Source organism: Bidens hawaiensis, unplaced genomic scaffold (genome assembly GCF_021521415.1).
Source record: "Bidens hawaiensis isolate Kalapana, Puna unplaced genomic scaffold, B.hawaiensis_p1.1 tig00010347_1, whole genome shotgun sequence".
Lineage (NCBI taxonomy): Eukaryota > Viridiplantae > Streptophyta > Magnoliopsida > Asterales > Asteraceae > Bidens > Bidens hawaiensis.
In genome coordinates, this window is record NW_027491785.1 from 361328 (window position 1) to 374088 (window position 12761).

A 12761-nucleotide genomic window follows, 5' to 3' on the forward strand; every position below is an offset into this window, starting at 1 on the left:
CCCCAGATTATCCATAATCTACTCGGGGTCACTTAGTGATACGATTTTGAAGGAACTTGATACACCCCGGCTTATGAAATATATATATATTTATTGGATGAGGTTATATGGTGCTTTAAAAATAATAAATTATATTCTCAAAACAAAATCATATATTTTAACTGTAAGTTATACTTTTATCTTATAAACTTGTCAATGTGTTTGGATGAGCTCTTGCGGTCCCGTGTAGTTACCAACTTTAGATTTTTATTGATTTTATTTAATAATATTAGTACGAAGAGTTCATTGATTTATTTAAAAGTTAAAGGGGTGGACCTATTTCTTTAAAGTTGAATATATACAATGATAGTTTTATATATACATCATAATCACGAGATAATTCTCGGATTACGTATTGAAAAGATAACACTAAGAAAAGAATTCAACACAATTACGATATAATGTAGGGCTGTTCACGAGCCGAGCCGAACCGAGCGAAGACTTGCTCGTTGCTTGGCTCGTTTACAACCGAACCAAACGGCTGAAATTCGAACCGAGCGAAAACCAAAACGAACCTAAATCAAATCTAGCGTATTTGCAGTTATGATAACTGCAAAGTAGTTATGATAACTACAAAGCATTATACGTGCAAAGCAGTTATCATTATCCCTGAAAACCCTATTATAACGTGCTCATCATCATACGAAGTTCTCTCTGGTTCATCAAAAACATACACAAATCAATATTTGATTCTTGCTCATAATTCTGAGTTTCATCCGGTCAAAATATTTGGGAACCACAAATAATTTTGATCTGATAGTGTTTACACGACTCTCAGATATCCAAAGATAATCGTTTTCAGAAATTCCCCAACAAAAAGATAAGAAAATAGTAGCACATCTAACGTGCGGTTACTGAGTTAGTTAATTTATTAGAGGTGGGCTTGAAGAAGCCTCATTGATTGTGAGCTTACTATATTCAACAATGTTGAAATTAAACTAAATAATCTAGTCTTTTATTCAACCATGTGGAAATCAAGCAAATTAAACAATGAAGGAGTGTTGGGAACCTTGATAATGGAAACGTTCAATAGACATGTGTTTACATAGATTTAAAATAAGAACGTGAGGGAAGAAAGTGTTAAAATAGAGGAAAATAGTAACACATAAACGTTTACCAGTTAATTAATTAGAGTTCGGCTTGAAGAAGCCCCCATTGATTGTGCTTAGTGCTTACTTATTTATTCAACAATGTTGAAATCTAATCTTATAGTATCTTTTATTTATTTATTTATTTTTTGTATGTGACAAATGTTTATATATGCGTGTATATATAATTAATGTTCGTCATTTATTAAATAAAGAATATAAACGAACTTCCTGCTAAACAGTTCACGATCAATTAATGAGTGTTCCGTTCATTTACAACCTAGGTGAAGGTGTGCGACTGCGAGATGCCAATGTGGAGGAATAGGGGAGCAAAATGTGTGTGGAGATGATGGTCGTCCCACTCTCACACGAAAGCAAGTATTTGGAGATGTTGTGGTGAAAGAAGGTGACGTGGAGAAGGCGGAAAACCACACTGCTAGCTACTGCGTGTGGTGAAGGCGTGAAGCGAAAAAGCCCACAAGTATAATACATGGCTTAACTAATAATCTAAAGTTAAGCCAGTTTGATGCTAATTAACTACTATACAAATTACATACGTACACCAATTTATTTTGCATTAGTAATATGATCAACTGAAGGCTAGGATATTTGATCAAGTCTCACTGGCTTCACCATATCTGATCTTCATTCTCTCGAGAAATGTCTTTCCGTTTAGCTTGCGCGAGAAGAATTCCTTGAGGTGCTGTTCCATTACAAGTGTTTTATACAATGGTGTGTCTCCTGTGTTTTTTGTGAGGCTCTTTGCAGGGCCGACATCGGCTTCAAGCTTAGGATTAAAGAACATGGCTAATGAAATCCTCTCTGTCGTTGCATTAACCGTCGCCCTATGCTCGATGCTGTTGTATGCACCATTGCTCATTATCTGCAAGCCCATCAAATAATTACTACAAGTTTTATATTATCAAGCATAAGACAATGCTCTTCGTGTTTTTAATGATACATCTGGATTTGTGGGTTTGATATTTACATAATTAACAAGATTTCATGCAATATAGGCATACATGGCACATAGAAGTTTTTAAGGAACGGTTTGAGCCTGTAACCATAAAACGTGGATGACTGGGTTGGACCTAAATGGAACTAAAGATTCAATGACACGTCACGGCACAAGCTAGGTTTTGTAGCATGTCTAGGACACATGTCAATTACCAAATGTGCCAACTCATTTTGTTTGTAATACGTGCAAGGCTTCCTTGACGCCTAGTGGAACCAAAGGAGGTTATGTGGCCGAATAAAATTGGTGGTGTCTAAATTGGCTAGGTTCTAAAAGCTTGCTTATTTTGGTGATTGATGGCAAACTTTACCATAAGTTTGTGGTAATAAATTTGATTGAACCACATTATGATATACTTAAAATGATATATGATTCCTTTGAACACACACCAAAGTTAACTTAGCCGACGAAGCGGCTCAAGCCAATCGAATTACATGTCAAACAGATGCACTGTTTAGTCTGTCATTTCAACTAAACGGTTTAAACATTCCCTGCATATATCCACGGCCTTAATTGGTCTATTTTGGGATTCGAGACTTAACTGGAAAACAAATACACTTTTGGATTATCTTATTGAGATTTCGAGCAACAATTTAAAATACTTTAATCTGAGAGTGGTCGAACGATTCTTAAAGATGACCTTTACTTTCAAATTCACAACAAAATTTCATAACAAACCTGTCTATGTGTTTTGGTCTAACATGGACGATAAGAACCTTCTAGTGTCGGTCAACCACACCCCGGATATAGAGATGCTCTAGTACAAATGAATATTAACAATTTATAAACATGCTTTTATGACTCATAACCATAAAGTAGTAGGTGTAATATAATCTGATCTCTAATAAACCAATCAGAAAATACAGCCACGTTTTAGGTTGCATACTAAAAAACTAATTAATGTATTCATGTGTTATATTTCCTTTTGTTTTTAACTTCAATTTAGCAAATACTGTTCTTGAATTTAAGATAATTAAGTCTAACCTCAAGAATATCTCCAATATTAACAACAAAGGCATCCGGAAGAAAATTGACAGGGATCCAAACACCATCTTTCTTAACTTGCAAACCTTCGACATCGGTTACTTGGAGAAGAATGGTAATCCCAGCAGCGTCCGAGTGAGGAGTTAGACCGATAACTAGATCCGGTTCTGGGAAAGGTGGATAATAAGTCATCCTAATCGACTGCATTCCGTCTTCAAAAACATCTATCATCTCTTGCTTGTCAATTTTTACCGCTTGTCCGGTTATACCAAACAAATACATAGCTAGTTTTTGCAATTCGCTCAAGTAGTTCTCCATGGTGTCTCTGTTGAAAGAATTCTTTTGTTCTTAATCACATATTATGCATTAAGAATAATTATAAAGGAAACATAATCAAACTGCAATGAGAATCATTACAAAAGAACTATGCAGTCGATATCGCTGATATATCACCGATATATCAGTGATATATCGGTTATAGGTCCTTTGGCGATATATAAATTAGAATATCGATACCGATAATATTGACGATATTGACCGATATTTGGCCGATATTGGACTAATATTTGACCGATATATCACTCGTATTCCCGATATCAGTGTTTTATGTCTTAGTTATCAACTTTTAATGTTCAATGTTAGTGTTTTAAGTCTTAATCAATTCTTACTTGCTACGATTGTTAGTTTTTTTCAATTTGCAAAAGATTAATTTGTTAATTGTAGAAGACTATACTAAATTATTAGTGTTTAATTGCTATATATATGAATTTTACATGATATTCAAATTTGCCAATATCTCACTGTGATAACCGATATCTGATATTTTCTAACTGCTTAGCAAAAGAAATCAAATCATATTTAAGATTCATAAACTTTACTTCTTTTGTTCTTATACAATCATATTTTAGATATACATATTTGATAAGTCAAACATTAACAGTCTTTTTATAGTTAAAAAGTAATATTGTTGGCCAACTATCATGAGCCCAATTGCATTTTAATAAACATAGAGACACAAGTGATGAGTGTGCTATATCTTTTAAAAGTGAAATAGGTTTATAAATTATAATCAAGCCTATAGATAAGAACAACAGAAAGACCTTAGAACTGGTGGGAATTCTGGAAGTAAGTGTGATTTTCTTCTATGAACAGGATTTGTGATCATATAGAACCGATCAGCCCAGTCAACTTTTTGATCTTGTGTATGAAGTATGGTTTGACCATACCCTTGATAATCACCTGCCACTAACTTGTACCTCAGCTTCTCTTCCACAGGCATGTTAAAAAAATTTAACACTTCTTCTTTCATTTTCTTTATCAACAATTTATCAACTCCATGGTTCACCAGCTACAGGTTAATATGGAATATAATATATTAGACATAGAACATATGTTATATTTAATTATTTATAAACATAAAGATACTTAACTTGAAATATCCCCCATTCTTGGCACGCGGCACGTAGGTTTATTAATGGATCTTTGTCGGGTTCTAGTACTATATCGTTGAAATCGTTCATGTCAATGACCGGGATAGAGGGCAAAGGCGACGAGTGGTTAGAAACATAGGTCGGTTCTCGATGATCCTGAACGTAGCGTTGAGGGACATGATTCAGTTTGAGTTCTTTTGCAAGCTCTTGCACACTCACATGGCTTTGTGGCAATAGTTGTGGAGAATCCATATATTTCTGGATATATTATGTTTAATGTTTATGCTACAAATGAGAATTCAGTGTGGTGAAAGGACAAATTCTAGTATTGATTTATATATAGAAAAATAATTTCATATATGAATGTGACATGATATGACAACATATATAGCACGTGTTGCATGGGACTTGATCAATATAGCAAGTTATGACTTATGATAATTCATTATCATAAGAAAACTCTAAATTTAAAATTCTTTCCTTTGGAGGATTTCATACAAATTTGAAATTCATGTATAATTCCCCCTAGAAATTAATTCATGCCATTGGGTTTTCCTCCAATGTAATTTTTTTAAGTCTTTGAACATTAAAATATGATTAAATAGTTTTAACGACAAAGCTGTATATTGATGTTGTCATCAACATACACCTATGTTCAAAACTATTGTAATTTTAACACCGACTAAGGGGACGAAGCACCGGCCTAGTGACAAGGGTGGACCGTATCTTTGTGGTCCAGAGTCAAGTGACCCTATAGATTCACTTCATAATTCATATGACGTGTGTACATCCAATTAATGATGAAATATTGGATTGATATAAACGAAATCTAATTAAAATTAAAAAACAAATATAATGCAAAGGGAACGATTTTATTGATAATATGTTTTGATGTGATGTATCAAATGAAATCCTGCGAAGCCTATTTGTAAGCGTCGATGCATCTCCTGCAATGGTCGCGACGTTTCACCAAGAAACGCGTCACTTCTTTTAGTTATTCACTAGTTTCAGTTATTACAAAACTTTTTATTAATTAATTAATTACATTTTAGACACTAACATTCCTAATTTTGTAATTAAAGCATCTACCTATTATAATGGAAAGATGAGCATTTTAATAATTAGTTGTTCTTTGTCATAGAGGTGCACAAATCGGGTATTATTAAGGATTCAGGTATGATCGGGTATTGAAAAATCGGGTATTAACAATAATCGGTTCGGGTCGGGTATTGGCTTGAAAAACCATACCTTGTGTACCGGGTTCGGGTAGGGTATTGAACCGGGTCTTCAATACCCGGGTATTTGAAGACCCTATTTTTGGGTATTGAAAAAACCCGTTTTATGTGTTTTGAATGCCCTATTTTCCGGGTATTAAAAAAACTCATTTTCTACAGTTTTCTTCTATTAACGGGTATGCTTCATTTTTTTATTTTAACTCCATTTGTTTGCATACAAACTTCAACACAAGTTGGTTGGAGCGGTTGGAGCGGAACCCACGTGGTGTTATATGTTCCAGATGACGCTGGTTAGAGCGGCCAGGGCGTGGTTTGATCGTTTACCAGTCCACCACATCTATGAATGGGCGGACTTTCAACACAAGTTCAGCCAACACTTCAGTCAACAGAGGAAATATACTGAAGAGCAGTGGACGATCCTCAACTGCGTGAGAGAGGAAGATGAATCTTTACTAGACTTCATCACTCGCTTCAACTCCAAAAAGCTGAGTCTGGGCAACATAAATGAAGATCTTGTTCGCGCCGCTTTCATCCAGGGCGTCGAATACCCAGAGCTTATTCGCACGTTGACGGGTAAGGACGGCATGCCATCCACATGGGATGCCATCATGACGGCGGCCAAGCGCTTTGCCGAGACGGAGAAGCAACTGGGTAGGGATCTTCCCCAGAGTACACACCTCTACACGCAGAGGACCAGAGAAAACAATGTTCGGATTGCCCGGCAGAACAAAAAGAGGAAGCTAGGTATTTGGCAGTCAAGGGTAAACTTTAACACCTCATCCAGCTCTCGCCCTCTTGTTGGCGGAAGGGATAACACGCACCCTTCAAGCCGAAAACACCGGTGGATGCCACTCACCAAAAGCGTCACGGAGATATTTGCCACCGAAAAACTCCCATGGCCAAAAGCTCCAATGATCCGACAGCGACCTAATGCGGATCAGAGCAAATCCTGTGACTTCCACGGGACAAAGGGTCACAATACAGAGGAGTGTACATCCTTGAAGGATATTGTTGAAACATTCGTCAAGGATGGAAGACTTGCACACCTTGTGGCATCAATCAAGAATGGAGGAAAGAATGATAGCCGGTATAAAGGCAACGGACGAAAGCCCGTTGACATCAGCATCCACATGGTTCATGTAAGGCCCCGTTACCGGTAACCCTACTTTCGTGTTGGATTTACTCATAAACACAGTTCTAAATATCAGAGTTAATTAAAACATTAAAATTAAAACATCGTAAGTCTTCAGATGCCAGGCTCTTATTCTTCTGCCATGTGTCCCCGCTCAAGCCCGCTGTCTCATCCTACTCACCTGCGTGCATACTAAAAGTCAGCTACGCTGAGTGAGTTCTAGTTAATCACATAATCATACAATACATTCTTTACATTTCATACTTAACCTCTTAACTTTCTTTCATACACACTTAAGTGCTTTTACTTTCATTGTTACCTTCATACTTTCTTTACATACATAATCATACGTTTTAAAGAGCCTTTCGCCCTATAACCTCACAGATATTATAAGGTCTGGTCCCTAGTTTTCGAATATTAGAAGGGTTCGATTCCCTAACATCACAGATATTATAAGGGTCTGGTCCCTACCATCACAGATATTATAAGGGTCTGGTCCCTAGTTTTGAATATTAGAAGGGTTCGATTCCCTAACATCACAGATATTATAAGGGTCTGGTCCCTAACATCACAGATATTATAAGGGTCTGGTCCCTGGTTTTCGAATATTAGTAGGGTTCGATTCCCTCTTCGTTACCATACATTATACCCCGAATATTTTTAGGGCTCGGTACCCTTTTCGTAGCCATACAACCATACATCATACCTCGAGTATTATTAGGGCTCGGTACCCTTTTCGTAACCATACGACCATACATCATTATTTCCTTCTTTTATTATCTCTATCACGTTCATACGCATAATCATTCATATTATGCTTACCTTATACATAGCATTACAACCTGACAGTACGTACAATATCCGAAGATCGTTCACGTACCATCAAGCAATCATTCTTACATAACACATATATCACATAGGGCATACACTTATCACTTAGGATAAATGTATTAACAACACATCAAGTATGCACACAGCCTCGAAAACATAACAAGGAATGGGGCTAGAAACTCACCTAAACACGGTTACGTTCACCGTTAATCGTAATTCCTTTCTTCAGTTGTGCACGGCTGACTGTATAACAAGTATACGTATCAATTAACTATCACTTCTCATAATGTATGTCTATCTTTATATGACCCACAACGAACGGGGGTCCGGGGGCAGCGCCCCTGGCAGCGGGGTCTAGGGGCGGCAGCCCCTGGCAGGGTCCAAGGGGCAGAGCCCCTGGCTGGGGTCGAGATTTTTAGATTTTTAGTTTACTTCCTAATCGAACTTGGCTTTAGGCGAAGTTAAACCTTAGGCGAACTTAGCTTTAGGCGAAGTTAAACCTTATGCGAACTTAGCTTTAGGCGAAGTTGTCATCAGGCGAACTTGGCTTTAGGCGAAGTTGTCATCAGACGAACTTGGCTTTAGGCGAAGTTGTCATCAGGCGAACTTGGCCGTAAGCGAAGTTATCAATTAGGCGAACTTGGCCTCAGGCGAAGTTGTCATCGGGCGAACTTAGCTTGCAGGCGAAGTTCATCAGGCGAACTTAGCTTGCAGGCGAAGTTCATCGCTTTGAAGGCGAAGTTGCCCAGATGCAGGCGAAGTTGCCCAGACAGCCGCTGTTCGGTTTCTTTCCAGCATTTTGAGCGATTTTAACACCCTTGCTATGGTTCAATATCACCCACTACGCTTCCCGACCATTTTCGGTCGCTTATACACTAAAAAGCTTGGATCTTTAAACTTCAAAGATCAAGAATCATACCTTTTTGGGCTTGTTTGGATCTCGTTTACTTGCTAGTACACTAATCTCTCTCTCTCGGACCTGCCCGACTCTTCCCTTGGCTCGGCCGGCCGGCGGCGGTATGTGTGTGGTGTGTGTGTGTTTTGGGGTGTTAGGGAGTTTGGTGAAAATGAAGATATTTTGGGATTTTGGGGGTATTTATATCCCTGAAATCCCATTCTCATTTAACCCATCTCAATTAAGCCACGTCCAAGACCCGCCCCCTACCCGATATTAATTAATTACGCGAAAACACTAAACATAACTTCCTTTATTCATCATTAAAATTTTTAGGATGTTACAGTTCATGGCAACATCAGAGGAAGAAAAAGACGAACGACAGAACCATGCGAATGGAAGGAAGCTGAGGTGCGCTTCCCGCGAGTGCCAGGAGGACCCAGCAAGGAAGGCCCTATCGTCATCAAAAGCCAGCTGGGGCATTACATAACTTCCCGCACTCTTGCTGACAACGGCGCCTCGTCAACGGTTATGTACAGGCAGTTCTTCGACAAGCTAGACGACGAAGACAAAGAACGCCTGGAAACGGTTTACGCCTCAATGGAAGGGTTCGACGGCAGCACAAACACACCCCTGGGTATCCTATCTTTCCCCGTCATTCTCACGGACGGAAAATACTCCCGCACAGAAGACGTGGACTTCGTCGTAATGAGGAAGCCACATCACACATACGACATTCTCTTCGGGAGAGACGGGATGGCAAGATTCAACGTCGTGGTATCTTCAGTCCACGGCATGATGGGATGGCCAACTGCTGAGGGTGTAGCGATGATCACCGGTATCCCCCAGGTATGCATCGCATCCGTCTCATCTAAACCCAAACCAAAGATGGCTAAACCAACCATCACCGAACCAGAAAAATGGGCCCTCAATGGCAAATACCCTGACCAGGCTGTTACAATTGGCCCAACAATCACTGATCCTACGCGCACCTTACTCAAACGCGTACTACAAAGAAACGCTGACATCTTCGCGTGGACACCAGCTGACATGACTGGTGTACCTCGAAGTAAAGCAGAGCATAAGCTCAAGTGTGACCCGGCTTTTACGCAGTCATACAAAAGCGCAGAGTAATGGGGGCGGAACAGGCTAACGCGTGTAGAACCCAAGTCAAGGAACTCCTTGACGCGGGCATCGTACGCGTTCGTAGATATCAAACATGGGTTGCAAATCCCGTTATGGTACCGAAGGCTAACAAACAATGGCGCATGTGTATAGATTTCAAAGATTTAAACAAAGCATGCCCCAAAATTTGTTACCCGTTACCCGAAATTGACCTCAAAGTGGATTCATTAGCACCGTTTCGCCTTAAATGCTTCCTTGACGCATATAAGGGGTACCATCAAATCCACATGGCTGTAGATGATCAGGACAAAACCGCATTTCGGACGCCCGATGGCACATTTTGTTATCAAATGATGCCATTCGGACTTAAGAATGCAGGGTCCACAAACCAACGCCTGATGGACAAAGAGTTTCATGCCCAAATTGGGAGAAACTTGGAAGTCTACATGGATGATTTGGTCATCAAAAGCCCTGAGCCAGAAGCGATGTTGAAAGACATCGAAGAAACTTTCAACAAGCTCAGAAAGATAAACATGAAGCTCAACCCGAGCAAGTGTTCCTTTGGGTTGGAAGAAGGGAAGTTCTTGGGAGTCATTGTTACTAAAGATGGCTTCAGAGCGAACCCTGAAAAGGTCGAAGCCATTATCAAAATGGAATCACCTACTACCATCAAGCAAGCCCAGACACTGAATGGACGCCTAGTCGCACTTAACCGCTTTTTGTCAAACCATGCGGATAGGTCGTTCCCATTCGTGTCAACATTGAGAAACTGTTTAAAGAAAACGCACTTCCGCTGGACACCAGAAGCGGAAGCAGCTTTTCAGGAAATTCGGTCACGCTTGATCGAACTCCCAACGCTCACAACACCAGAAGCGGGGGAGGAATTAATCATATATCTTTCTGCCACAGATAGAGCAACCGGGGCAGTCCTGCTAGTAGAGCGAAAAGGTATCCAGATGCCTATTTACTATGTTAGCCGTGTCCTAACAGACGTAGAAACCCGGTACTCTACCCTGGAAAAACTAGTCTTAGCACTTGTACAGGCTTCACGCAGGCTAAGACGATATTTCCAAGGTCACCCAATCACCATTCTCACCAGCTTCAAACTTGCAAACGTTCTAGGCAAACCTGAGTTATCGGGACGTCTAGCCAAATGAGCAATTGAGTTGGGGGAATATGCGATAAAGTACAAGACAAGACCAGCCATAAAAGGCCAGGTCCTGGCCGACTTTATAGCAGAAGTCCTCGCTTCGCGGGAGAAAGAGTGCCAGGAGGAGGCTCAACCCTCCCCAGCACAGGACATCAATGATGTCTGGCGACTCTACACCGATGGAGCAGCCAGCAACGAGGGTTCAGGCGCAGGGTTGAAACTAACCAACCTAGCAGGCCAAGAATACACTTACGCTATTCGACTAGATTTTCCAAGTACGAATAACGAAGCCGAGAATGAAGCATTCTTGGCCGGGCTGAGAATTGCGCGTAAAATGGGGGTGAAAAACTTGGAAGCCCACGTGGATTCCATGTTAGTAGCCAACCAAATAAATGGAACGTACACGGCCGTGAACGACACAATGGCCCTGTACCTCGCACAAGCAAAAACCCTTATGCGCGATTTTAATGATTGTAAAATCATACACGTCAAGCGTAGCAAAAACAAATCTGCGGATGCGTTAAGCAAGCTTGCATCATTAGCCTTCACCCATTTGGGAAAGGACATCCGCATTGAACTCCTTGAAACACCATCAGTCCCGCACAAGGAAATTTGTGTCATCCAAACCGGCACAGAAACGTGGATGACACAGATAATAAATTACCTTGCAGCGGGTATACTACCAGAATCAAAAACACAGGCAAGAAAAATACGTTGTAAAGCATTAAACTATCAACTCATCGATGACATCCTTTACAGACGTAACTTTCTTGGCCCACTCTTAAGATGCGTGGACAACCAAGATGCTGACTACCTCCTAAGGGAAGTACACGAAGGCATCTGTGGAGTACACGCAGGTCCACGCGCTGTTGTAGCTAAGTTAAACAACGCGGGATACTTTTGGCCGGGGATGCATACGGATGCGCTGGCATACATCAGAAAGTGTAGGTCTTGCCAGCTCTACGCACCCAACACGCATCGCCCGAAGAATGAACTTGTTCCAGTCACCTCTTCATGGCCATTTCAGAAGTGGGCCATCGATGTGACAGGCCCATTTCCTACAGCAGCAGGAAACGTTCAGTTCCTAGTGGTAGCCATCGACTACTTCACCAAGTGGATAGAAGCAAAACCCTTAGCCCAAACAACCGCAAAACATATTAAAAAAATTATTTGGGAATTTATTATTTGTCGTTTTGGACTTCCACAGACTTTGGTGAGTGATAACGGCACCAACTTTGCTGACAAGAAGCTACAAAAGTGGCTGGAAGAACTTCAAATCACCCACACCTTTACCTCAGTGGCACAACCGCAAGGTAACGGTGAGGTGGAAAGAGCAAATAAAAGCATCGTCGAAGGCATAAAGAAAAGACTCCTGGAACACAGATCCGGCTGGGTAGACGAAGTTCCACACGTCCTTTGGGCAAACAGAACGCTGAAAAAGGCCAGTACGGGAGAAACCCCGTTCAGCCTCACTTATGGCACTGAAGCCATGGTCCCAGTCGAAATTGGTTTGCCCTCACCAAGGGTCTTGATTCAGCCAGAAGACAATGATGCGGAAAGACGGTTAGACCTTATGCTAACCGAGGAACGCAGAGACTTAGCCGCAGCGCGTGAAGAAAACTACAAGCGACAAATGCAAAAGTACTACAACACGCGGGTAAAACTCTGCAACTTCAATGTAGGATACTACATATTGCGTAACAACGAGGCTTCAAACCAAGAGCGCCCAGGAAAACTGGCACAGGTCTGGGAAGGACCGTACATTATCAAAGAAGTTTTGGGAAAAGGCGCATACCGGCTCGAAAGGCTCGATGGCACTCCTATCCCAAGAACATGG

The 12761-nt window shown here is 40.6% G+C and overlaps 1 protein-coding gene across 1 annotated transcript; it reads right to left on the reverse strand.

Annotated features, from left to right (window-relative positions):
- Positions 1–1687: 1687 nt before the first annotated feature.
- LOC143534843 (oxoglutarate-dependent flavonoid 7-O-demethylase 1-like) lies at positions 1688–4848 on the reverse strand. Its single transcript, XM_077029229.1, has 4 exons — positions 4557–4848; positions 4227–4474; positions 3127–3451; positions 1688–2010 (listed from the first exon to the last, which is right to left on the reverse strand). Exons 1-4 carry the CDS (start codon positions 4806–4808, stop codon positions 1741–1743), a joined length of 1095 nt encoding a protein of 364 aa, XP_076885344.1. The 5' UTR covers positions 4809–4848; the 3' UTR covers positions 1688–1740.
- Positions 4849–12761: the final 7913 nt, after the last annotated feature.

Coding starts and splice junctions, on each gene's coding strand:
- LOC143534843 (XM_077029229.1), bottom strand. CDS start 4,808: ATGGATTCTCCACAACTATTGCCACAAAGCCATGTGAGTGTGCAAGAG. Junction 4,475..4,556: donor AAGAATGGGGGATATTTCAA/GTTAAGTATCTT, acceptor ATTAACCTGTAG/CTGGTGAACCATGGAGTTGA. Junction 3,452..4,226: donor GAATTCCCACCAGTTCTAAG/GTCTTTCTGTTG, acceptor TTCTTTCAACAG/AGACACCATGGAGAACTACT.